The following is a 27564-nucleotide window of genomic DNA, read 5'->3' on the forward strand; positions in this document are numbered from 1 at the left end:
AGTGAGAGTGGAGTAGGTAGGCCATATGTTTAGAGTAGACTCGAGTGGAGACTGACTGGGCTACAAGAAAATGAAATGATGATCTGTGGTGATCTTGCATAGAATGGAATATAATGCCTCGATGTTAGTTATGCTGAGTGTTTTTGCTTGGAGGCGGTGCAGCGTCGCGGAGCCACGGTGGCCCCGCAATGCTGTCAATCTCAGGGACACCTGACTTGATGTTTTGAGGGCAAAAAAAGGGCAAAAATGTTGAGCACGCGTGTGCGGAAAGCTTGCCTAGGGCACACATTGGGCTAGATCTGGGCCTGCAGATAATACTTTGTATCCTGTTAATGGCGTTACCCCTACTTTTATGTTAAAATCCCATCAGGGCCTTCAGTCCTGTCTCTTATTCACCCTTTTAAGAGCTTTCCTACTGTCTGTCTCTCCTATACTGTCTCCCTCTCAGCTTTCCTACTGTCCGTCTGTGCTACACGGTCTGCCTCTCAGCAGACTATTCTGTCTCAATTAATGACAAAAACACGAATGATAGTGGACTCCCAACTGTGTCTCCGAAAGAAAGAGTTGATTCTAGGTCAGTCAGGATAAGAATGTCAATTTAAGTCTGAAATGAGAAAATGGGATCGGAAAATTTGAAAATATGCAAGAATGATGACATTTTACTGAGCTGCATTTGAGCATCATTAACTGTGTGTTGCACCCATACATACTGTGCACACATATTTGCATGCGTACGCACGCGCACACACACACACACACACACACACACACACACACACACACACACACACACACACACACACACACACACACACACACACACACACACACACACACACACACACACACACACACACACACACACACACACACACACACACACACACACTCCACAGAGCTCTCCCATCATCGGTCCCTGATTACCAGAGGAATGAGGTCTCCATATAATAATTATTGAGTCCTGATTGGATGTGGCTTCCACAACACCTCTGATGCATCAAATATCAGCAGCACGGACAGCAGTTTCAATGGACAGCAAAAGCAATAAACAAGTTAATTAAAAAGAATAACTGTTTTAATAAATGCAATTTATTATGTGAGTGAAAAGAAAAAACAGTGGTCATAAATGCAAGTTGCCTCTTATAAACTGTATCATGTGAAAAATCATAAGTAACTTCCTCTCCCCAATCACAGTACACACACCCTCCCCCCACACACAGTATGTAATAACAGGGTCTACTAATGGCATGGCTTCCCTGTGCAATGTGTAGCTATGGATAGCAAGGTAGGTGACATTTATTTCCACACACACACACACACACACACACACACACACACACACACACACACACACACACACACACACACACACACACACACACACACACACACACACACACACACACACACACACACACACACACACACACACAGTGTCTGCAGCAGCCTCTAAACAACCAGGATTGTAGCTCTAAGCCTAGTGTACACCGTAGTCTGACTGATAGGAGCCAATCAATTAGCTCCGTCATTAATTAACTCCCTGTGGTGCATTGTCATAATGATTACTGTATTGGAATTAGTGAGGAGCAGTTGAGGAACAGGTCAGTGAAGGACAGATAGGTTTGTTATCAGCATGCACATCCTGCAGCTCCACTCATCAACTGACGTGCAGACAAATGAGGAATTCAACCCAGACCTTCACTTATTGATTGATGGCTTTGCTTTCAAAGAGGACAACAGCTACAGGGACACGCACACGGTCAACACACTTAGATCAGCTAACACAGGCCCGTTCATCCCTTCCCTTAAACACCCTGGCCAACGCTCCAAGAATCCTCGACACGTCTCTCCATTTGGCTCCAAAGCTGTGGAATGACCACATATGCCGAGTACAGTATGCCATGTTAGTTTTGATGTTACAAGCAAAGGCTTAAACAGGAGCCGGTCGTTGAGAAGGAGGTCCAAACCTGGTCTGAGGATACAGACGCTATGCTACAATCATGTTTTCACCAGACTGACTGGGGGATGTTTAAGGACTCCGCTGGGAATAATGTCAACGAACTCTCAGACTCAGTCACTGGCTTTATCAGTAAGTGCATAGACGACATAGTTAAAAAAAAAAGACAGTTCGGATCTATCCCAACCAGAAACCGTGGATCGACAGCGGAGTACGTGTAAAACTACATGAACGGGACGCTGGTGTCAGATCCGGCAACGCGGGGTGTACACCCGCGGCCCTAAAGAGCGCTATCTCAGGTATTACAGTAGGTAAATATGTAGATAATTTGTTTGTTTTCTTTGATTGATCTCCTTTCCCCCTTGCCCCCCACTTCTTCTTCTTCCCTTTCTTTTTTCTATGGAAATAACAATACGATGGGAACTATGCACGAAAACGAATTTCACCCTTCTGTAAACCTGTGATGTGACAATAAAAAGCTACAATTTTAAAAATGTTAACTGGTATTCTTGCAGCAGGAGGTATGTGGTAAATCCTATGTGTTGACTTTTGGATGCCAACATTTATTCAGGTGTTTTCAAGGTCGTAACATATGGTATAGACTAAGTTTGTAACATAAAAAAATGGCAATTTAATGTTTCTTTTTTCTTCCAACACTGAATAAAAGGCTATTTTAACCCATCAGTGGTGGTTTCAGTTGTTTTCCCTGCTCTTATATTAAGAAATGTAGATCCCGGGGTCAGATGGGATCACTACTACTTGACAAGTGGTATACAGTAGCGTGAAGCTCAAAAGCACAATAATCCTCTGCCCAAGCAGACTCTCTGTATTAACTCAGCAGTAGAAATGTCCGTGCTCACGTGGGGGGATTTAAATAATAACAGACACGGCTAGAAGAGCAGCAAAGGCGCTTCAAAAACTAATTTGCACCGCCCTCTGAAAGTAAATACACAGACGGTATCCTTCATGGATACAGTATCCAGCTTCCTGCAGCATCACAGTCAATCTAAAATAAATGCTGACACTGACATTGAACATTTTAAAGCCGGCTTCTCTCCCACATACACATCTTTCTTCTCTCCATCCTTCTCTATCTCCTTCAACTAAGAGTGTTTGGCCTGCTGCTTATCTCATGTTTTCCATTACAGCATCTTCAGAGACCGAGGGGACAGAGAAGACACAGAGAGAGAGAGAGAGAGAGAGAGAGAGAGAGAGAGAGAGAGAGAGAGAGAGAGAGAGAGAGATGAACCCCCCGACTTTAATGTTTGCCTACTTGCGGCACATTCTATCAGATCCTTTCCCAAATGATAAGAAAGCAGACAGAAACTATATACAAAACATTGAAGGGAATCAACCCAAAGACAGATGAAATTGGAACGGAATTTGGCCTTAAACAGAGAACACACAGTAGCAGAATACCGGAGCACTGTAACTGATCCAGGTCTAAGGACAATCCTTTATGTACAGACTCAGTGAGCACGGCCTCGCCATAGGGAGAGGCTGCCACAGGCAGACTTGGCTCCCAAGAGAAGACAGACTGTGACATAAAAGGAGAGAGAGAGAGAGAGAGAGAGAGAGAGAGAGAGAGAGAGAGAGAGAGAGAGAGAGAGAGAGAGAGAGAGAGAGAGAGCGGTGTGTGTCAGGGTTAAGCTGGTTCACAAGTGCTTTGACTGAGAACAAGAGAATGTAAATGGAAATAAACAACGACCAAAACAATATTGAAACTTTTACAACAGAGTGTAAACAACTACGCATTCTCCTCACTGTCTGACACCACGCAACGTTAATATCCTTGAAAGTCTCGACAGATGTCAAGAGAATGTACAGCAGTCCCCTGAGATGAGCAAATCTGAAGTATGGTGTGTGTGTGTGTGTGTGTGTGTGTGTGTGTGTGTGTGTGTGTGTGTGTGTGTGTGTGTGTGTGTGTGTGTGTGTGTGTGTGTGTGTGTGTGTGTGTGTGTGTGTGTGTGTGTGTGTGTGTGTGTGTGTGTGTGTGTGTGCACGCACGCTCACTGCTGCAGATGAATTAACATAAGCATAAACAGCAGCAGCACAGAAACATCAGTGAGTGTATTTTTAAATTTAGTCAATATGCAATGAAATGTTTAATGCATTCTCAGCTGAAGGTTAAATCAGCCATCACACTGTTCCTAAAGAAAGATTAATTATCCCACGACTAAATTAAACCGTGACCCCGGGAGCAGCAGCTTCTAAAAAGCCAAGTGCCAGAAGACTCTGAAATCAGTTGGCAATGAATTGTACCTGACTTTGCACAGGGACTTCTATCTAACGCCCCCAAGGAGCTGTTTAATTTGAAAAGTTTGTTGTTAAGATCATTGAAAATGTTATTCCGGTGTAAGATGTTTCTGCTTGTGATGCACCTAGTGACAGGGGTTCAGGATGAAAAAATAGTAAAATAGTATGTCAATACTATAGCAATAGTAAAATCATGATATTCAGAGACCGTATCATTACACATGCACTCATTTAATAATAAAAGTTACTAATCTGATCTGCAGTGTAAACAAAAGCACCTTGCCTGCCAAGCCCCGGTCTTCTCTGTAGCCAAATACTGCATCCCAGCTTCAAGCAGAAGCCCACAAGTCAAACAGGTTAATGTTGCCATTAACAACACCCCCTGGACTGGATCATAGCTAGCTGCCTAAAGCCCACTCCTGTGTTCCACTTGCCAGTCTTAGCGGGAATTGCCCCGGCCGGCCTAAAACGGTAGGCTACTACCATCGCCCTGGCAAGTAAAGCCCAGATTGACTGACACATACTGCATGACACCATACTCAAATCCCGCCATCCGCAAAGTACAGGTTATAGTATATTGTTTAGACTGATGCTAAGTTCTTAGTTTACATGTGGTCCTATAGTTTACTGAGGCAATACACTGTCTCTCTGCATTTGACGTATGCCTTTGATGTAATCCTCGCTTAAGTCGCTCTGGATTAGAGCGTCCGCTAAATGCCTAAATTGTAATTGTAGATAGACCCAGTATATCTAGTTATAGATCCAGTCTATATATCTAGTTATAGACCCAGTCTATATCTAATGGAGGGCTCTTCTGAGCAAGACATAAGAGATACACAGTAAATAGGGTTTCTGTGTAGGAGCTGTCCATGCTGACACACAGTAACACACACCTACATGAAACACACCCACACTTAATGTTGACCTTCAGCGATGTTTACCTGTCAAAATATCTGCAATGAAATTAACCAATTAACCCCAGCAACAAAAAGGACAAACATAATTAAATTGATTGTATTTCTAATCTGGAGTGAAACTATTTTTCCTATGTAGGCCTACATAATACCCAAATCACATTTTGTCGATTTCACTTTACAGTCAGAATGTTCTGTTACGTACAGGGCACCTGTCTGGGTCAGTGGTGTAATAGCATGTGGGCTTTTATCACTCCCTGTACGAGAGCACCTCTGCTCTCCCACTAATTCACTGGAAAACATGTCTGCACCACAGTGCTAAGGTTATTTTGACTCTGCCTGAGCTTCAGATAAATCCATCTGTCCACTCAAGCTGTGGAGTCATTTGTTGCCCAGCTAGCAGAGTGCTACTGATAGAGCTGAGTGAACACCAGCTGGAACATGCTTTTCCTCCAGCAAACCCCCACCCATCCCACTCCACCTCCTCTGCCTCCTAATTGCTAAACTGTGACACTGCAACACTTTTTGACTTGTCCTGGGGGCGTAAACACGTTATGAACATTTTATGAGGAGCTATTTCCGGCATGAAAAAAAACATACAGTCCCCAGAACTCTCTGCACCGTTTGAAACATTGATGACTTCCCTTCCACCTCAATGACTCTGTTCTGTGGAATTTTCTTCAACGGTTAAACCTTAACAGACTCAGGTTAGCGAGATATGGACTTTCTATTCTTATAGAGGAAAAGGCTATGTCAAAACCTATATCCAATCCAATCCACTTTATTTATAGAGCACTTTTAAAAACAACAGTGTTTAACCAATGTGCTGTACACTCAGTAAACAATTGAATAAGACTAAAACTGATTAAAACAATAAGTATTAGGTAAAAAAAAGAGCAAAAACTCACACAGACTCACATAACTTGGTTGTGTTAAAAGCCAAGGAAAGCAAAGGAAAACCTAGTATATGGCTGGAGCGTGTATGCTAACCCTGCTAGAGGGCTTTTAATTTCAAACAACTTCTAAGGATGATGAGGACATGATTGAAGATGCCTGCGGGCATAATTGAAGACTGTGGAGCCGCTGTAAACGGCCCCTGATGGCATAACAGAAAACACGCAGAATAATTTTGAAGAGCAACGGCCAATGGGGAAATCAACACTCGCCTGGCCGACCAATGGTGTAACTTTATCAATCACAATCAGTACCCTGTCAGTCAGACAGACTTTCAAGTTTATAGGGCTGGCCTAGCTGTTTTGATACAGCCAAAAAGAAAGAAAGTTTACTGTTGTTTAATCTCAAGAACAGATTCAGAGCTGCGCTTGAATTTGTCGGGAGCCGTGTTGAGAACCTATGCACATTAGCTACAAGTGGGCGGGCCTTCAGATCAGGAAGCAGGCCGCGCTTTACCCAATCATGTGTAGTGGGCGGGATTTACATCTGTGCGCTCGCTTCCCACTGAAGACAAACCAAAACTCATTTAACAATAGCGTCCTCGAAGCCAACAAAACAACAGAAAGATATTCACATTTTAACTTGTTCTTTCATCATAGAAACAAGTGGGTTTATAACCAAAACGATCCATGTTCTTTGGGAGAAATGTTCCGTGGAGAAATATTGTTAGTGGGAATGAAAACATAGGCGCACCACCGGAAGTAGAGGGCTGAAGGCATGTCCAAACCCCGGTTTCCAGTGAGCATGTGTCTAGTTAATTCCCCTCCAGAGTCAAATGCAAAAGTGAAAAACAGCAGAGGGCGCTGTTTTTCCTTTTCATTTGACGATGGGTTCCCAGATTGACTGCTGTTTAATCTAACATGGAGCCATTTTGGTCACCGTGTTAAGTTAGACAGCTATGTGCCAGTTGGTTTGTTACCATACATTCTGTTTCTAAGCAGTAACGTGCACAATAAAAATAATTAAAGCATTACATTCTGCCCATGAAGAGGAACATTTAAGGATTGTTTGAATATTACCGTAAAGGACGACTTTAGCCATTTTCAACCTTTCTTTATATACAGTAATTGGTCCTCACTAATGCTCATTATAATACGGTGTAATTTTTGTCTACTTGGTCTGTGTCTCAGAGGAGGGCTATGGACAGTTCAGGAACACACCTACCAGTGACCAGTAACACATTCCAAAAAATATTTAATTAAAAACAAATACGCAAGAACAATGGCTTCTATAATAGCATGCTAACTTTCCAGGAAGAGAAAGACTGCAGTTTCTATTAGCTTGGATTCCCCAGTGATGATGTCACTGGTACTACAATGACTAGTACTCTAATTTAGTTCGGCAGTTATTCTGTTTTTATTATTTTCATTTTGTGACTTTCATTTCATTCAAACTTTAGTAACTTAAGCAACCTTTCCCGAGCCATGTGGCCCGTATGTCAGGATCCTATCTCCTAGCTTCTCGCTTAATGTACAAGTTAGGGGCGGCCATAGCTGAGTGGTTAGTGAGCCCGCCTAGGGAGCCAGAGGCCCTGGTTGCCCCAGGTACAATTCCAGGCCAGGCCAGCAAATGTGTCGATGAAATGAAATTTGTCCCTGAGCAAGACTCTTAACCCCTAATTGCTCACAGGCCCTCATTGGAAACAAGACCGTAAGGACTTTCATGAACGGACCTGTTAAAGAAATTATCCTTTATCCTTACACCCCCTGGACATGATGCCAGAATGTTACAGGGTCTTATCCCCAATCCAACCCTTAATGCTGAGTGCCAAGCAAGGAGAGGCATTGGGTACCATTTTTATAGTCTTTGGTATGACTCGGCCAGGGATTGAACCCCCTAACCTCCCAGTATTAGGGCAGATAAACCACAGTGCCAATGAGCTGGTGTGGTAGAATTCAAACTATGTAATTAAAAAAAAAACTCTATCCCCATAGCCGCGGGAAGACTTTTTACGCACGCGTGCATGGGTGCAAGATTCCGTGAGATCCCATTCTGTGAGATCCCATTGGTTCACCGATCTGTCCGTCAGCCCCCGCCCCATGCCCCTCCTCCTCCCCCACTGTGCAGCATTGAGAGCCCTGACGTCACAACATTTGGAGCGACGCCCCCTGCACTCTGGTTGGTTGGTTGGGGAAATGAAACACTTCCTATTCCAAGAACGTCAACAGGCTGGTCTAGGCTGTTATTTTGGAGCAAAAATAAAAATAAAAAGCCTGGATATCGAGGCTAAAATGTCTATCCCTGTTCATTGAACGGTGAGGCATTCTTCTGTGCATGTGCGGAGGTGGATGATCGCAGCAGGCAGCTTTCCATCCTGTTTCACTCTGTGGGGGTGATGATTGAATGAGTCTCCTTGGCTTCTCTTTCATTTTGTCCATATCAGAACGCAGCTCTGGGAACCTCAGGATAAATGGGCCCATTTGTCACAGATTGTCAACTAATTGTAAGCCTCTCACACCCTCCCAATACTAATGCACAGTACAGTCAACTGTCTGCCTGGTCCACTGCAAACAGTGAACAGTGACATGTTTTCTCTTCAGTCTGCAAACTGTTTTTATTCATTGTCAGCAGGGTGTGATTTAGCCAAGCTTCTAGTTCGTTCCATGGTATTTAACACTGTAAAAATAATAATAATAATAATTTTACCCATCCAGGAGACAGAACTCCAGCAAGATAATTTATCAGCTTCAATTTGATAGTGTCTGCTAATTTCTTCATCACTTGCAATTTCACTAGTTTATCCTTCTTGTTCTAGCACCAGGTGTCCGTTTACAATAAATTGATAGACTGGGTCTGGTACCCATTCATTTATACGCACACCTGATACAAATTAAGAACAGAGCGAGTCTGGAGAAGAAAGAACATGCACAACCGTTGTTTGCTCTCGTTTTAACCACTTAAACCCGGATATGGTTGACCGGAGTCCCTCAGGGCTTTATACTAGTATTTCTTCCGATTTCACTCCACATTAAATATCTTCTGTGAATGTTTTCCCCAGTATACGGATGCTGAGGTAAACCGTTTAAGTGGTTTTAATCTCTATGGAACTTTGCATCAATCTAATAGCAACTGGGGGTATTTCCTGTGCCAACTGGCACCCATATCTACACAGCTGTGCACATGAGCACCTCCAACTGTTTGTGTCCAGTGGTGGAAGTAACTCTGTGCCTTTACTCAAGTACTGTACTTACTACTTAAGGTACTTCTACATGACCGTAGTATTTCCATTTTTTTTTACTTTAGACTAGTCTACTCCACTACATCAAGAAGCAAATATTGTACTTTTTACTCCACTACAAGTATTTGACAGCGTTAGTTACTTTACTGGTTTAGATTATTATTACAAAACATAGATTAACCTATTAAGCCCCATTTTATATTTTAGCTATTTGAAAATAGCTGATCTACAAGCTCACAATGCATATATTATGTGTAATACATGCAACGTGGTGGGAGCTTTTAGATCTGATATCGAGTACTTTTACTTTGGTACTGCAAGTATATTTTGATGCCAATAGTTTTGTACTGTTACTCAAGTCACATTTTGAAAACAGGTATTTTTTTATTGTGGTATTGCTACAGAGTACTTCATCCACCACTACTATCAAAAATAGCTAAATCTACGCTATGAGCTTGTATATCTGCTATTTGTTGGAAAATCATGAAAGTTTGTGCAAATCTTTGAATTATTGTTTCAAGCGAACATTTGTAACTCAAATCTTTGCTTCTGGGGATTCTACAAATAACTATATATATATATATATAAATATATATATATATATATATACACACACACACACACACACACACACACACACACACACACACACACAAACACAAGCTTTCGCTCGACACTCGGTGCCGCGCTATGAGCTTGTAGATTTGCTATCTTTGAAAAGCCAAATAACTTAGTGGCTTAAGTCATGCAAATTGTACGGTACTGTAAGGTAATACAATAACGAACATAACTGTGGTGGTTGTAGATGATTTCCCTGCTCTTCTATCCAAACATTTGGAGCCTATATGGTTGGGTAGGACCACTACTGGTGGACGAGAGGTATTGCATGAAACTCAAATAGAAACGACTCACATTCTCAAATGTGCTCTCCATTATAGCTCAACAGTGAAAATATTAGCGCTCGCTCGGGGGTCTCGGGTTCGAATCCCAGGTAGGTTATGAATGGATTGCAGCTTTAAAAACATATTGCAACTATCAGTTCCTTGCAGAGACTGCTGAAGGCCAGGTCTTGAAGTATAAATAGGCTATTTGATGTTTTCTCATTGTATTGTGTCTCAGCACCGACTGTATGTTTAAACCACCTCCACAATCTGAAAATAAATACAATACATTATATCATTTACTGTCAACGTTTAAATGAATGGGCCTCATTAACAAAACTTTTCTTAAATTCGATCAACTTGCTCTTGAGAAAAGAGCAATGTGGGATTCATAAAAGATGTGGAATATATCCATTTTCTGCCCTATGGGTTTATCAGATGATGAATGCCCATTGTTCCTAAATTGGATATGCGTGTATTTTCGTGTCGATTTGCATACTGTAGGTAGATACTCTGTCAGCACTATGAAAGGTATGCAGATTAATGGGCTGTGGCAAAGAGCTTTTCAAGCTCTGAAATAGACATACATTTTACTGTCATGGGGAGCTGAGAAAAAAAACATAATTTTCAAAAGTCTGAGTAGTGGAGTGACATGGAACAAATAAAAAAAAACATTATTATTATTTTTTTTTACTAAGGATGTCAATGACGACAGCAGAAAGACGTGCCATTGATGAAGTAAATAAGTAATGGCTTGAATTGTAAATAGAAGCCACATTAGCGTAATGCCATCCTGCATGTTTCCAAACACACATACAGTAGTACGGGAAGACGTCAGTTACAAATGGTCGAAATGGAGACAGGAGGAAGAGGGGCAGCACAGATAGAAGCCATTCTCATTGCTGCTGTTCTGTCTATTTACTGTTAAGTGCTCAGTCATATCCGGAATATAGCCCACCTTTGTATCTGGCCATTTCCATACACACATACATGCATGCACGTTACAGCTGTTTCTGCATCCACTCAACTGCTAAGCGAAATTGCCCCACTCTGCCTGCCAGTCTAAACCTGTTGGCACTGAATAATTAAGGTGCAACTCAGAAAACAGATCACACCTGGAATTACAGCTGACTTTGAAAAACATTAAGCTTTGCCAATGAGGTTGACCAGATTTCTGCCAGCACTAAAATGACTGGGGGAAGACAGACCATTTGGCAGAACCACACCTGTTTAAAAGTGTACCAGCATCTAGGTAACCTTGTTAAACTATAGTAATAAGAATTAAACCTGATGTGAAGATACGATGATATTCTGATATAATCCCAAAACCTGTTAAATATACATGAGTTACATTGTACAAAGGATTTCTACTTTTACTGCTTTAATAAAAACTGGACTATTCTAAGACTCACAAATCAAAGATCAATGAGGTTTTACTTACTAAAATAGTACCCAATAGACTTTCTTTAAGTTTCTTTTTATAATACTACATTCTACAATAAAAAAAGTCACGGTGGATAGATGTTTATTTACATGAAAGCTTGATTAAGAAAGACAAAGTGAAACCTGTATTTTAAATGAGACTGTATGAGTGTAACTTTGGTTTGCAATGATTTAATGGGATGCTTTTTGGTCTTATTCTAATGTGTGTGAAATATTGAATGTAGAAAAAAGTTTTGTTTAACGAATGAAATCAAGTAACAAATGCACTGTTTATGTATTATAAGACTGCATACTGTTGCGCCCGAATGTTAATTTCTCACACACCAGAGCTGCTGCGAGCAGAAAGCCTGAGCTTCTGTGATTAGACGATAGCTGTCATTGAAAGGCGAGTGTTAAACCCCGCCCCGGAGGCAGTAATGTTTACAGCATATAGGCACCAGTAGTAAAGGAACTCAGAGCGCTATACAGAATTGACTCATTGTACAGTATATGTTTTGCTGTATTTTGACAATAAAAGAGATTGTTGAAACGACTCCTCCGGACTCTCCGAACTTGACTTCATTCCACCCAGGGACACCTTCTCTTCCGTCTTTCAAACAGGCTAGTTTACCACACGGACATCACACTTAAGGACATCATCAAAAAGTTAACTTCGTCTGAACTTTTCGTTTTAACTTGAACTCTTGGAGGTGGCACCATTGAACTTTTCGTTTTAACTTGAACTCTTGGAGGTGGCACCGTTGAACTTTTGTTTTTTTAACTCTTGGAGGTGGACTGGAGTGCTGATGATGTTTGAGTCTCTTGTACGCTTTGATTTGCCAAAGAAACGCTTCTTCAGCCAACTCAGGAAACGGGCTGTTTTTCTTGTCCTCCTCCTCCCCTCCTCCTCCTCGCCGGATGATCCAGGACCAGCGACTGTGCTGCTGTTCTCCATTTTCGAAGGATCACTTGTATATGGGCACTTGTATATGGGCATATATGGGCACAAAGGGACGCAGACAGACAACAGAAGGGCGACATAGGTGTGAGGGCCACGTAGCTCTGGTATAGAGCACCGAAGTCTGATGTAATTTACACATCCTACCTGGGTCGCGGTTCCCTCCCCCCATTCTGAATTCCCATAGACGTGTTTAATATCGGGTCAAATAAGAACTGTGTTCCAAAAATAAACAAATAATTTCGGCGGTTTGACTCTCATGGATATGAAGCATCAACTGACGTCGAGAAAACGCAAATGTTACTTCCGCCGAATTAGTTACATTTTTGCCAGAAACAGACTGTATCCAATATGAGTGACTGACTATCATAAACGAAACAGAGCCTCCTCCCTGACAATATCGCTGAGACAGTTTGTTTATTTTTGGACCATAATTCTTATATGAGACGATTCTAAGATGACCCAATGTTATTCTCCATAGAGAAATTACTTCTACGACCCAGGGGATGAACGAGTGACGTCAGGACTTCTGTGCTCTATAGACCCTAGACTGTAAAAAAAAATATGGACGAAGGGAGCCCCATTGGTTTCTACAGACCCGTGTTGAAGCCACTTTTTCGGTGAATTCAAATCCACCATCTTGGAACTTCTGGTCCATGAAAAGCAACCGGAAACGAATGCTATTGGATGGAAGGGCGGGTCTTCACTGGATCACACAGCCATGGCAGCTAACTGGTGACCGTCTCTTCCAGATAGGTCTCCAGCTGCACTCCAACTGCATTCAAGTGATGTAATGACCCAACCAGGGCAGTGTGTTGTGAGATTAACACATGCCAAAACAGTCTGTGTGTGCGTGCGTGTGCGCGCGCGTGGAGTGTAGAAATGTCCTTATGCTATCCTTGTTATCCTTATTTCCCTGAGTCACGTCTAGTGACTCAGTGAATTAAGTAACGCTGGGGATTTTCCATGGGTATTTTTGTGTGTGTTTGTGTATGTATGTGGTGGGTGGGTGCAAGCCCCGGGTTGTTACCGTGCAATGCCGACCGGCACTGAATTAAGCTGGTGGATGTGCGTGCAGGTTTGAAAGTGGTGACATCAGCCATTTGGCAAGTGGAGGTGTCAGAGCAGGTGCTACAATATGTGGCAGAGAGAGAGGGATGGATGGAGAGAGAGAGACACAGAGAGAGAGAGAGAGAGAGAGAGAGAGAGAGAGAGAGAGAGAGAGAGGGACAGACAGACAGAGACAGAGAGGGAGAGAGGGAGAGAGAGAGAGAGGGAGAGAGGGAGAGAGAGAGATGGTACTATTCCATCTGATGGACGCTAGTAGTGAACACGCTAACACTTAGGTTGCAATATGATATATTATTTTTTATCATGCTTTTAAGTTTTATCATGCTTTTAAGTAGTAGTTTTAAATGTACTTTGTGTCTTTTATAGTGACATAGGTATATATATGTATTGACTATATGTATGTTTGTCTTTTTTAACCACTGCACAAACGAAGTTCCGAAAGGAAAATAAAGTTGTTTGAATTTGAATTGAATTGAATTGAATGAATTGAATTGGGGGGGGGGGTGGAGGAAGGGTGGGGGCATGGCATGGGAGACAACACCATGGGGTGGTGCAGGGTGGTGCAGGAGGACCCGATTCAGGGTGTCCACATGGATGTATATTTAGTCACTGTACCAGGCGCTGATCTATAAGGCTGCAACAGTTCATCAAACGGATCAATTATTTTTGATCTGAATAAAATAATCAATTTTGGGGACATTTCTTTTTCCTTCTTATTTTTCCCCCATTTGTTCAGCATGTCGTTATTGCAATTTTTGCTTCTTCAAAACACTCTTTGCTACTACTGTACTCCGAAATGTTTTGTCCAAAACTTAAACAAACGGTATACACATTATCTCTGGGGTCAAGTGATCACGATGTATAAGTTAAATCTTTCAGATCCCATTACCATTAGTGGCTATGACTGCCTTCCAATCCAAAGTTTGTGTGCCCTGGGTAGGCAACCCGGCCTGGCGGTGAGACCTGCGCTCTGCGGACCACACTTTGCTATTTTTATTGTTTTTTTACACCTACCAAACAGGGTAACCCTTCCTTTACAGTACAAATATTCTCCAGTTTACATTTTAAAATATGATGAGCCAAATGTCAAGGACGACACATATAGCTGCAATTCATGTGCAAAGTAACAGTACAATGTGAGATGTTTCATTATCAGCACACACCGGGAATGCAAGGCTATATGGTGCACTAATTCCAGGTATTGGCTTTATTTAACACTGCCGCTGTGCAGTTAATGTCTATGCACACAGGAATTGTAATTATTGTCTCCGCCAGGCCGAAAGGCATGGCGAGAGAGTATGTTTTACCCTCCGTCCGTCCGTCCGTGTGTGTGTCCGTCCGTCCGTCCGTCCTTCTGTCTGTGACCAGCTAATCTCCGCCACCGTTGGCCCGGTCGCTGTGAAACTGCACACACACACTCCCTGGATGCCACAGCAGAACCTCTGCCCCACATTTTTCAGATCAGCCTGTCATAGCGCCACCATGAGGCCGACTTTTGCAAAACACATTTTTTAATATTACTCCTACAGATTTTCTCCAAATAACACACAAATCGGTACACAGTATCTCCATAGCCATGTGATCAACACGGATCTGTCTGATTTTCCATATTCCATCCTGATTGGCTAAGATTGGCTTCCAAAGTTAGCAGAATTGGTTCATTTTGAACAAAATGCCTCAAATCATGAATGCAGCATGCACTTTCCGTGCAACTTTCCACGTACATTCCCACTTGACCCAGGAAGAAATGTCACTTGAAAACTTTCAAATCAGCCTCATGGTGGCGCTATAACGGGCCGATTCACGTTTTTCGCTATAACTGCACCGATCTGCGTGCAACTTTGCATGCACACTCCTTAGAGGCCAAGGAAAAACCTTTGCTGTGCATTTTTCACATATGCCTTTTAGAGCGCCACCAGGAGGCTGAGTTTTGAAAAACACATTTTTTGCTCTTACTCCTTCAGATTCTGTTCAAAAATCATGCAAATCGGTACACAGTCTCTCTAGTCATGTGATCAAGATGGATGTGTCCGATACTTCATATTCTATCCTACTTGGCTAACATTGGCTTCTAAAGTTTGCAGGATAGGTCCGTTTTGAACAAAATTCCTCAAATCATGAACGCAGTGTGCGATTTCTGTGAAATTTTGCACACACATTCCCACTAGGCCGAGGAAGAAATGCCAACCTTTTCAAATTGGCCTGTTATAGCGCCACCAGCTGGACTAATTTAGCAAACCACATTTTTGGAACAAAATGCCTAAAATCATGAATGCAGTGTCCGATTGCCGTGCAAGGCCTAAGAAGAAATGGCACCCTTTTCACATTGGCCTGTTATAGTGCCACCAGGAGGCCATAATAACCTACCTGACCTGGCGGAGACTTGTGCTCCGAGGAGCACTTTTTCTAGTTGTTGTTGTGCCACCTTGCAACTAGTGTTTTGGTTGTTTGCGTATTAGTTATCCCGACTTACAAGTGACTTACAATAAAGCAAGGTAATCACATGCATAGCATGCAGTGCCTCAGGTAACTACAGGATCACAGGTAAACCAAAAACCTAGCATCAGTCTAAACATTATGAATGAACAAAATATGAATCGGTAGGCTACACTGCAACTATAGGATACCAGCCTCAAGGTAAACAATGAACCTAGCATCTGTTTAAATAACATGCTTTCTAAATTACATTCTTAACAGTGTGGTCAAGAAAAACAAGCCTAAGTATAAGTAACCAAGAACAAATGACTAAGGTATATCTACATGGTAGTCATATCTTGGTCAGTCGCTAGCATCAATTCGAGCAGCAGGGCTGAGGTGGAGTCTGAAGAGGTGAGTCTTCAGATTACGGCGGAATATTGGGAGTCAGCAGTCAGAACTCCCCACTGCAGCTCTGACTGTAGTGGGGAGTTTTTTCCACAGTTTGGGAGCCAGCCTCTGTCTCAACTACACAGTCTCTCCTACTCTCAGCTTTCCCAATGTCTCTCCTGACTGTCTCAGCTTTTTGCCTCAAAGCAAAAAGAGTGGATGGGTCACTGTCCCACATTAGGTATTATAATCCATACCTGTGCTAACATATACCATAATATGAGTGATTATGCCAAATCCGCCCATCCATTCTCAATTTTGACCTCAACATCCAGCAGTTCTCCAGTTATTTTACTAACAGAGGAGCAAACAAACAGAATGGGGTGAAAACACAACACCTGTCAAATTTCTTTGGTGGAGATAATAAGGTTGCTATTTTGTGTATGTTGTCTTCTAATGATATTGAGCCTTATGCCAGCAATCATATTGAGCCTTATGCCAGCAATCATATTCAAAGTATAAATGTCAGCTGATTTCAAATGTCCAATCATGTTCATGAGTGTCAGCCCATCTTTGTCCTGTGTCGAAAAGAAAAAGAAGCAGACTGAGGCTTTTCTGTTCAGTCTATGGAGAAATATTACATTTAAACTCAATAGGGCCCCGTCGATCTTGATGAGGAAAAATGAAGTGTCATGAAAAATAGGACATGGGTTGACTTTTAAGGAGATGGAAACGGATATTACGGCTGTCAGATACAAAAGTATATCAGCAGGAAAGTTTTTTTCTGAAGTGAGGACAGACAAAATGAATATATGAACAGTTTCATTCTGAAATGAGATGTCCCACCATTTTGACACAAGCTTGACAGCTCCACTGCAGCTTCTCTGATGGCAGGCAGGGAGGTAAAATAACATGATGGGAGTCTATTAAAGCCATGACTCATCTTTAGACGAATGCGTAAAAGTTATTTTTCCACATTCAGGAACAACTTTGATTGCAAACTATTGCAATACATAGTCCTCTACCAGAAGATCTAGTGATCGCTGTAGGGTTTTCAGAATCATATAGAGACCTATTTTTGTTAGATGACACACTAGGTGACTCAGCTAGATAGATTCATATAACTGTACCAGGTTTGGTCATCCTAGGCCTTATGGTATTATATGAGATACAAGTACTTTGACAGTGATTAGTGAAACCCAAGTGGTGATTAATGAAACCTAACATTACTTCTCCTGTTTGGGAACAGGAATTGCACAACTACCAGAAGGCGATGCAATTATCAGCAATATTTTGTCACAAACCTGTATGCTATGTAGTCAGTATGCTGTACCATGTGGATGAGTGGTGTTTTAAATGCTTTCTGTGTGTTTGTGGGTGGGTAGTTAGGGTGGTCACAGTATGTTTGCTACTTTGATGTATTTCACTACTATTGTTGTATTTTAACGTAAGCTCATTGATTCTGCACCTGCATGGAATGTGCAATAAAAAATATAAAATATAAAATTGACTTTGACTATAATAACACTTATCCAGCAGTGTCACTCTGAAAAGGCGTGGGTTACAGTTGATAGAGGTCATTATGGTTGATACTTTTTGAAAAGGAAAAAAAAGTAGGCTCAATGACTGGCATACTGGAATAAAGATAGGCATTTAGATTATAGAGGCTATAAAAGAATAGACAACTATAAATGCATTTGGAAACTTTATAGAACCAATTATTTTATAACATCTGAGGTTCACATTATTTTTCTATGGTGGTTATCACGACGGTCTGAATGGCCTCCCTAATTTGTGCAGTAAGGACAAAAATCAATACCACTGCAACTCTGCTCCTTAGACTTAAATCCATATCATAAAAACTTTCGCTCCCGGACAGAAACACACAAACAGTAAAGTGTCAGAACACAGCCAACATCAGTGAGAACATAAAGAATGTTTGAGCCTTTGCCCTTACTGTGATCCACTGTTCAGATACCGAACTGGCAAAATACATTTGTTCATTCACATGATGGGGAATATAAGATTGTAGGTAAGAACATGATCATGTCAACAAGTAAGATACATATCTTACTTGTTGACATGATCATGTTCTTATCCACTAACATCACCTAAACCTAGACTCCCATTTCATATTTTAATACTGTTGTGTCACTTACTAAGATGATTTATGTCAAGCTGTTAGAAGGAGTGGAGCTGTGAGCTCTCCGAAATACGAGAGATTTCTTTAATGTCTGGCACACAGCAAGAATATAGAAACCGCTGATTCTTCTGGGATATTTCAATAGTTCTGTTATCCTCTGACTTTGGGTTTGAAGTTAGTGTGGTCGGAGCCATGTGTATGAAAAGGTACATTGAGAAGAGCAGCTTTGTATTTCAGTTAGTTAGCACACTGAACACAACATCAATGGTGTTTTGGATTGTAAACTAATGTCTATGAAATGCATTCAAAACAAAACCTTCAACTGCAGTCCTGTGTGGAGTGGACCGTTGTCCAGTTTATCTCTCTGCTGATCATGGACTAAAGTAGAGTTTTGCACAAATAATGGTGGATGTTGGCTGACTGCCGGAGCTGTCCTTCAGAATAATGTTCTGCCTATATTACTGTGCTGACCTTCAGAGAGGAAGAGGCCTCCAGTCGTAGTTATTAAGTTTAAGTACCAGAAGTCTGTGTGGACCACTGACGACTATCAATGAACCTCATATACTCCATATAGGTCCATTCAGGAGGCGTTTTCCACACATTGCGGGGACATCAATGTCCCAGGTGTGTTCTACATCCTGAAGCTAAATGTTAACAGTAATACTGATGAACACACACACACACACACACACACACACACACACACACACACACACACACACACACACACACACACACACACACACACACACACACACACAGAGACAGACAGACAGACAGACACCATACTTTTTGTATATTGTACGTGCATTATATTATGCATCTCCGAGATTTAAAAAAAAAGTTATGCGAAGTTTGATGCGCGTGGAACACCAAGTGGATTGAATACTTCAAAGAACTGAGGATAAACATCACGCCATCGAGGCATTGCTTAATTTAATGCAATTTAAAAGGTTTAAAGAAGTCCTGTCAGTACAGTATGTATAAACAGGAACAAGTATCTCAAAGCCAGAAACCAGAGGATTAAGGCTGAAATCAGAGCCCAGGGACAGTGTTGTGGAAGCTACTTTGAAAACATAGCTTTGCAAACTACCAATTACTTCACACTGGGAGAAGTTGAACTTTAGCAAAGCTACCCTAGGGAAAAATGTAGTTTGGTTAACTAAAGCTACTTGGGGGGGGGGGGGGGGGGGGTATAATACAAACTAGAGGGGGGCAGAGTAGAGCACAAAACCAAGATGACATGACATGTCCTTCTTTTTGTTTGTGTGCGGCATATGATGACAATGTTTTGGGGTTGTGTGTGTGTATGAAAAAGCACAGGGCAATGAGGGGTGGGGAGGGGATAATGAATAAACAGTAATTACATAATTATGGTGCAGAGGGTGACAGCATCAGTCAGACACCAGAAACTAGATTTGAGGTGGGGTATTGCACCAAGCAGGATTCAGTTAGCCAATCTGAAATAGCTGCAATAGCTTCTCTGAACAGTTGTTATTGTTAATACTGCAATAATAATTGCTATGTGCAATGACTATTATATGTTAATGACTAATAGCATCTAATATAAATACATGTTCTGTTTTACAAGACATTAAACTATAGCCAAATACAGTGGTGTAAAGTAACTAAGTACATTTACTCAAGTACTGTACTTTTTTGAGCTACTTTAACGTTCCTGGACTACTGTATTTCCAATTAACTTCTACTCTGTTACATCTCAGAGGCAAATATTGTACTTTTTTACTCAACTACAATTACTTGAAAACTTTAGTTACTACTGTAGTTACTTTGCAGATATAAATTATTGCACAACGCGTCGCGACGAGTTGTGAGCTTGTAGATCTGCTATTTTCAAATATTTTTCTACTTTTACTAGTAGAAAGTCATTTTGAATTCTGGACTTTTACTTGTAACAGAGTACTTATACATTGCAGTATTGATACTTTTACTTAAGTAAAACATTTGAGTACTTTTTCCACCATTGGCCAAATATTATTTTTGCAGCTGAGCTGATAATTATGCTTCCTCGAATGTCCCTGAGACCTGAACCTAAACTAATTCCATTTTTCACAAGGACAACATTGCAAGGAATGTCAGCTTTGGTTTACAATGTCAAACGTGTGTGGTGGTGACTGGCTGTTGAATATTTTCACAGAGGTCAGGATTAAAGAAAAAGTCACAGTTACAGGTTCAGTTACAGTTGAAAAGCAATGATAGACTAAAACCTTAACCACAACCTGGTGTCCCTATTTTGGCCATTTCATTATAGGTAGACATTTTTACAATGCATGTATACATCATTGTACATGTATATGTTAACTACACAAAATAGGGTAAGGTAATTTTAAATGTGAATGTAGTTGAACTAGCAGCAAGCTACTGCAAAATGTAGTAAAATTGTACAATTCACTACTGCCCAACACTGCCCAGGGAACACAGTGGAAAATTCTGGAGTTTAATTGTTAGCTATATTTACTATGTAATGGCCTTCTTTTATTTAAGTGAAGGAGCCTTTCAGTGTGATATACCTCACTCAGTTGTTAAACTACAACAGGTTCATAAATCAACCCTTTACTCAGTGCCTATGGAGCAGGTTCCATGCCATCTCAAGTACGTAAAACTCCACAGTAATAGATTTGTTATATTTCGTCTCAGAAACAATAGTCTTTTTCATAAAGCCACCTGTCATTACAGTAAGGTTGGCAGGCTCCTGGTGGTGATGAATATTCAGCTAATGCAAATATTGACTTCTCTTGAACACAGCAGGTCTCCAACGATTGCAAAGGAAGGCAGAAAACTTTTCTCTTCCTCAGCACTATTTCTGTCTCTACATTTCAAATAAAATCTCCCGCTTGAAGAGATTTTGAAGAAGATTTTTTTACAACTTATTTTGGTTTGAATGGTTCACCGGATCCTGTAACTATCAGGCGATTTTGGAGTTAGACTTATTTTTCATTAAAACAAGGCAACTTAAATCAACTAAACCACTTAAACCCTCTATACTGTACTTAGTAAACTGGACATGAGTTACCTCTGCATTTGGTGCATTCTTTTTTTTATTTTTTTACCTCTACACCAAATCTCTATGCAGAAAATAGCCGATTTACAAGAAGCAAAAACAGCGCCTATTGGCGCGCGTTTTTAGCTGTGGCGGACCCGGGATGGAGTTATGACCTTTTTCTACTGTACCATTCATCCTAGGATATCATAACATCATAGAAAAGGTAAAAAAGAACGTGGGGCAACTTGCTACCCATACAGATTGCAAAGGGAAGCCACGCCATTGTTAGACCATGTCTTGTTTATTTTTAACAGAGATTCCTGGAGGGACTACCATGTGATGTTCCATACAGTAGGTGTACTCTCCTATTTAGGTCAAACCCACGCTGTACCCTGAAGGATTAGTGGGTCAGAGATCATGAGCACCAGAGCTCATACTGGAATCCAGAGGGTCAGAAACACTTTACTTACAATGACCTTGCTCCAGAGGATTGAACCGTGTTTTAACCCATGGAAGACTGTAAGTACACCAGAATGGAGGACAAGGATTTAATGAACTTACAACAGTTTGAGTTCATTACATACAAGGGATAAAGTGTTACTAAGAACAGTACTTTTCCAAAGAATAGAATAGTATTGTACAATAAGATGTATAAAATAATTTATGTATAGGCCTACTGTACCTAGAGGTAATCCAGGCACCAAGTGCAGTTTCTTGGTACAGAAGTACATGGTAAAAAAACAACATAATAATAATAATAATAATAATGGATTTTATTTATAACGCACTTTACATTTGCAAGAAATCTCAAAGTGCTACAGAAGGCAATTGCAAAAAACAAAAAACAAAGACATCACACCAATAAAAGAAAACAACAATTTGGACACTAGAGTAAAACTATTAAAACATGTGGCATAAAGCCTAGAGGTAAAACCAGCTAAGGAAAAGCTTTTCTAAAAAGGTAAGTCTTTAGTCCTCTCTTGAAGGAATCAAGTGACTGTGGAGCTCTCAGGTGGACAGGGAGTGCGTTCCACAGTTCAGGAGCGGCCGAGCAGAAAGCCCGGTCGCCCATGGTGCGAAGGTTTGCCTTGTGGGTTTGTAGGACGTATGTGTTTGCAGAGCGGGTGTTGCGGGTTGAGGGTTTTAAACAACAACACTGTTCTGGTTCTGATTATGTGAACAATAACTCATTTTTTCCACCTTTTTCTTTTTTTTTGTCAAGCTCACATAAATAAAATACTTCTGTCCTTGCCTGACTATAGACCGCACCCTGAATCTCCAGTAACTTGATTAAGACATATTGTATAAAAGATATTACAGATGAAATATTGGCAAAGACAAGGAGCGGCTGGATGAAACAACAGGGAGTCTGTTGTATGAAAAATGCTGTGCTCCACATTGTTCAGTACTGAGCTCTTCTATACCACTGAGCACAGTTATTAAAAGTGTAACCAGGGACCCAGGGGCACAGTGTGTAATTTTAGAATTAATATACAATTTAGGGCTCGGCGTTCGCAGCCTCTGAATTATTCAAATGTACGTCTGCTATGAGTTTGGGTCTGTTGGGGGCATGAGAGCTGCTGTGCATACAAATTAATAAATTATGTCATCCTAAGAAAGAGGAGAGCTGACACAGGCAGAGTGAACGCAAAGTTCAGCGCCAGGCAACGAAACAAGATGTCTGCCCCTGTGTAGAGTTCAAGACCTGCAAGACCTGAAACTATCCATGTTGGGAAAACACAATGACGTTCTCGCCTTTTAAGACAAAAGTCTGTCTTGAGAGACAAACAGTCTCTCTGATGACTTTCAGCCTCCATGGTGGGAGAGTAGTTTGAGACAATGACGGTGGTTTGCAGGCATGAAAAGTGGTGCAGCCCCGCTGAGAGGAGGAGCATTCAATGTAAATCCAATTACAGTTTAAAAAAAAAGATTTGTTCAAGTTCTCTGAAACACAAATCTGTTCTATTTCAGTCTGTGTACTGGAGTTCATAAAAGGGAAAAAAAGAAACGTGTAACTATCAGGCACAAAAAGTGTTTGTACAATGTGTGTGAGGTGAGGTCTATACAATTTCAATATCTGGGGTTGGTGGGAGCTCAAACTGTAGGAACCACCACTGTCTGGATTTCATAATGTTTCTACCACTGAACAAGTAATAAGGGTGGGGGGGGGGGGGGGGGGGGGGGGAGTCGGGGAACTATGAACAATCCTAACATGTTTTTCATTTGGTAAAATGACTCCAGACTTTTTTGCTTTATTTTACAATCTATATATGAAAAAAAACAGTTGGTGTGTTGCAGGGTTGTTTTGGAATTCCAATTACAGTGCATTCTGGGAGGCGGACAGCATTGTGTCTGTCTTTGTCTCATTCGTGCTGAAATTCAATTTTTGTTTGGTTCATAGGCGGCAAGATTCCATCGGACTATAATTGTTTTTTGGGGTTCCAATCCGTTGCCCAAATGCGTACATATATAACAACGACAGAAAATGCGGCCCACACCAGAACACAAAGTATAGGACAATGTGGCAGGGTAGAGAAGCTCCTTTAGCAAAAAACTGTTACAGCTATATTACACCGCCGCAATTAGACTGAACTCCTCCCCTGGCTGACTTCATCAGCCTGGGGGAATGAGGGATGTTAAAATCAATCTACTGGACTATTTCCTAGATGTCTGTTGTATTTATTTTATGATACTTTTTAGTACTGTATTATAATGTTCTTTAGATGTCTATTGCTTCTTTGTTGTTTTGATGATGAGAGCTGCTGTAATGCCTTAATTTCCCCTCTGAGAATAAAGTACCTACACAACTACCAACTACGAGTCTTTTCCTTGAGACTGTGAAGAAAATGAGTACTGTGGCCTGTGAACTGGCTAGGAAACTAACACACAACTACTTTGTGATATTTTATGTAATTGACAAAAGAAAATTGTTTTGTTTCTTACTAAAGAAATTAAGACAGTCTACATTTCAAAGTTGGCAATTTTTCAAAAGGTAAAATAAATATTCAGAAGCTTCCAGTCAAAGGAAAGAGTTTGAATTATTTATGTTTTCTCTCTGCAGTTTGCTCCTTGTCTCATTATCCTTGCTTGGGAAATGAGTTTGCTGAAAAGTGGCCAGAGTGAGATGGCTCCTCTCTCCCTCTCCTCGGCTTAAGAACACGGCACATTAAAGTGAATCACAGCAGACAGCTGCAGAACGCCCTTTATGATAATGCCTCCTCTACAATTACAGCTTTGACCTTCTCACGTAGAGAAAGACCGGGAGACGTCCACTTAGCATCCCTTTCAAACACTTAGTGGTCGACAGGTTAGGCTACAGGGGCCACCTTTCACCTGACATTGGCTTTTATCTGGAGGATGGAGGGGCATCAGACAGGAGACAGACGGATGAGATGCATCTGTCAGACAGAGAGAGGAAAACCTGCCGCTGCCTCACACCACCTTGGTAGGTGGAGTCATTGGGGTTAATGTTGCGCAGGAAGATTCACTACCACTGTGTGCACCACTGGCAGGAGGTTTAGTTGGATGAACTGACCCTGAAGGTGTCGTTCAACATTGGCCACTGGTTTAAAATAAACTGAACTACAAGTCATTTAATAGTTTATAACAGCTACCCTCCTAACCTCAGCAAATAGACACCATTAATGAAGTTGTGTTCAATGTAAATTCAGGAGTAGAGACCACCCTCTGCTTATCACGGACACTCCCCATTTTCAATCGCTTCCCTATCTACCACACTTACCTTCACTCATTAGCCACTCCCCACTCACAATCACCTGTCTCCACTCACCACAGCCAATCCTTGTTGCCATCCCCACAGTATAAATACACCTGCGATCACTCGACCGACTTGTTTGTTCTGCTTCACGTCCTCCTCCGCCCCAACCTCACCCTTCCTCCTCGATTCTCGCTCTTCTTCCTTCTGTCTCTATTTCTCTAGGAATTCGGGGGGTAGTGACGGAGTAGAGGTGACCGACCGCTCCCCGAGTAGAGCAACTCCTGAGACTACAACCCCACCCTCAGTCTCGCCCCACCTGGGTTCCTCATCCCGTTTCACATTCATCTCATTACGTTTTAATAAAACTTAAATAGAGGTGTTCTCTGAAATAGTCAATGAATCTATTGCTACGCAATGTGACTTAGGCCAGTATATTATCTTACGATAAATGAAAAAAGGTCCTAGTAATTATTATCATTCCAATAATATGGCATGGTATTTCAGCCAATAAGTAATGGCTGAGAGACTATTTTACTATCAAGCAAACATGATATTGGTAATGGTTACTTGAGAAGTTGTTTAAGAAAATATTTAACTTAACTGCAATTCCCCTCTTAACTCATTCACTGCCTGAATTATTTCTGGCCGCGTTTGCCCACTGCCAAGATTTTTCATTGAAAAAAAAAGTACTCAGGAGCCGAGATACAGAATTTTTAAGTTAGTGTGTTAAGTTAGTAAGTTAACAAGGAAGTGGATGGGAGTCTAGATCTTCGAAAAATCATATCTCCTTGGTCTTTGGGTCAAAAAAAAAAAAAAAAAAAAAAAAAAAAGGCAGGCATGGCTTATGGGACAGAAGTCGTTATAGTCGTTCTAGGCAGGGAATGAGTTGAAAGTTACAGAGTTCCAAGATATTTTTCTGAACTGAAATTCCCCCAAAAGAAAAGATTTCCTGAATATAAAGGAACTTAAATAGCATCTTAAGGTCTATGATTAGTGTACTAACACATAGGTTTAACATTGTTAACAATGTTACATAATAGTGTAGCCATGTCAAAGTGTTACTCAGTAACACTGTTACCACTGTACATTTAATGTATCAGTGCTATTTAATAGAACATGTTACAAAGAAATCGCCTAGTTAAGTTGCATTAAGTGTAACACTGCTTCAGTGTTATTACATTATCTCATAAAGCATACAGGTTTTTATAAAGCTTTTTATAAGCACATGTCCACAAATTTAAATTGCGAACAGAATACAAAATGAAACAGCAAATGAAGGTTACTGCCAAAGGATGTTGGCGTCTCCCTGCCATAACTGGATATAAGCACTAAGTCTTTGTGTGAATAGAATGGATAAAGTTTCTATTCAACGCTCTTTTCAGCTCCTTCTCCCTGTCTTTTTTTCAAGCCGACATTTTCTTGTACTGAAGGTGAAAGCGCTTTTTCTGCTGCAATTTTTCTCCCGTCTCCCATCTCCCCCACTCCACCCCACCCTCCAGCATTTGGTCGATACACCATTGAAGATTCTCATTTTCTACACCGTATTGATGCACCGATGATAAGACACTTGAAATGAAACTCAGCTTTCTATAGCTACAGTAATGCACAAGATTGGGCCATGACACCTGTATTACACAAGAACAGCCTAATGCACTGTAACATAAGACATGTAGGGATCACTCTGAAATGTCTGCTGTCAGGCGAGGACCTGAATGTCGCATTGACCATGAAATCAGGACCCAAGACCCTATAAACTAACATAGTGGACTCACAAACTCTTTCAGAAGTGACTAATTTTTGTTCCTGAGCCACTGGTTAAGAAACAATGCTCTATACATGTGTATTGATATAATCAGGGCAGAAAAATCTATTTCCAACGGATTGCAAAGTTTCACCAGCCAAATAGGTTTTCGGAAAAGGAAAGATCTGCTGTGGCTGATAGAAAAGGCAAAGGAAAAGTCCACAGTCAACAATTACATTTGGTAACAGTTGGATGGTATTAATAATTTCCCACCGTGGCTGTGATGTTATCCTGGTGAATTCAGCTTGTAGAGCAAACAACCGGCTAAGCTCCATTCAGAAATGAAAGACAAAAGAAAGATTGAAAACCTACCCTTTATTCTCTCGCTCTCCGGGACTCCATCCTGCTGAAACAAACAAACAAACAAACAGAGACAAAATGGAATCGATTAAACAAAGTCATGAAATAAATACACGGTAACTAAACACATTTTTTATTTAGCTGCACATAACTCAGTGTGTTAATAAAAGCGACAAATGGTGTTTACATGTTAATGCAATCA

General features: G+C 41.1%; 1 protein-coding gene across 1 annotated transcript in view; it reads right to left on the reverse strand.

Annotated features, from left to right (window-relative positions):
- The window catches only part of fstl5 (follistatin-like 5), a 149595-nt gene that overhangs the window by 106263 nt on the left and 15768 nt on the right, over positions 1–27564 (reverse strand). The window contains exon 3 of the mRNA XM_084041998.1: positions 27375–27405. Coding sequence (XP_083898124.1) covers positions 27375–27405 — 31 coding nt within the window. The remainder of the gene's footprint in view (positions 1–27374; positions 27406–27564) is intronic.

This window comes from Gymnoscopelus microlampas (genome assembly GCF_963454915.1).
Source record: "Gymnoscopelus microlampas genome assembly, chromosome: 18".
Lineage (NCBI taxonomy): Eukaryota > Metazoa > Chordata > Actinopteri > Myctophiformes > Myctophidae > Gymnoscopelus > Gymnoscopelus microlampas.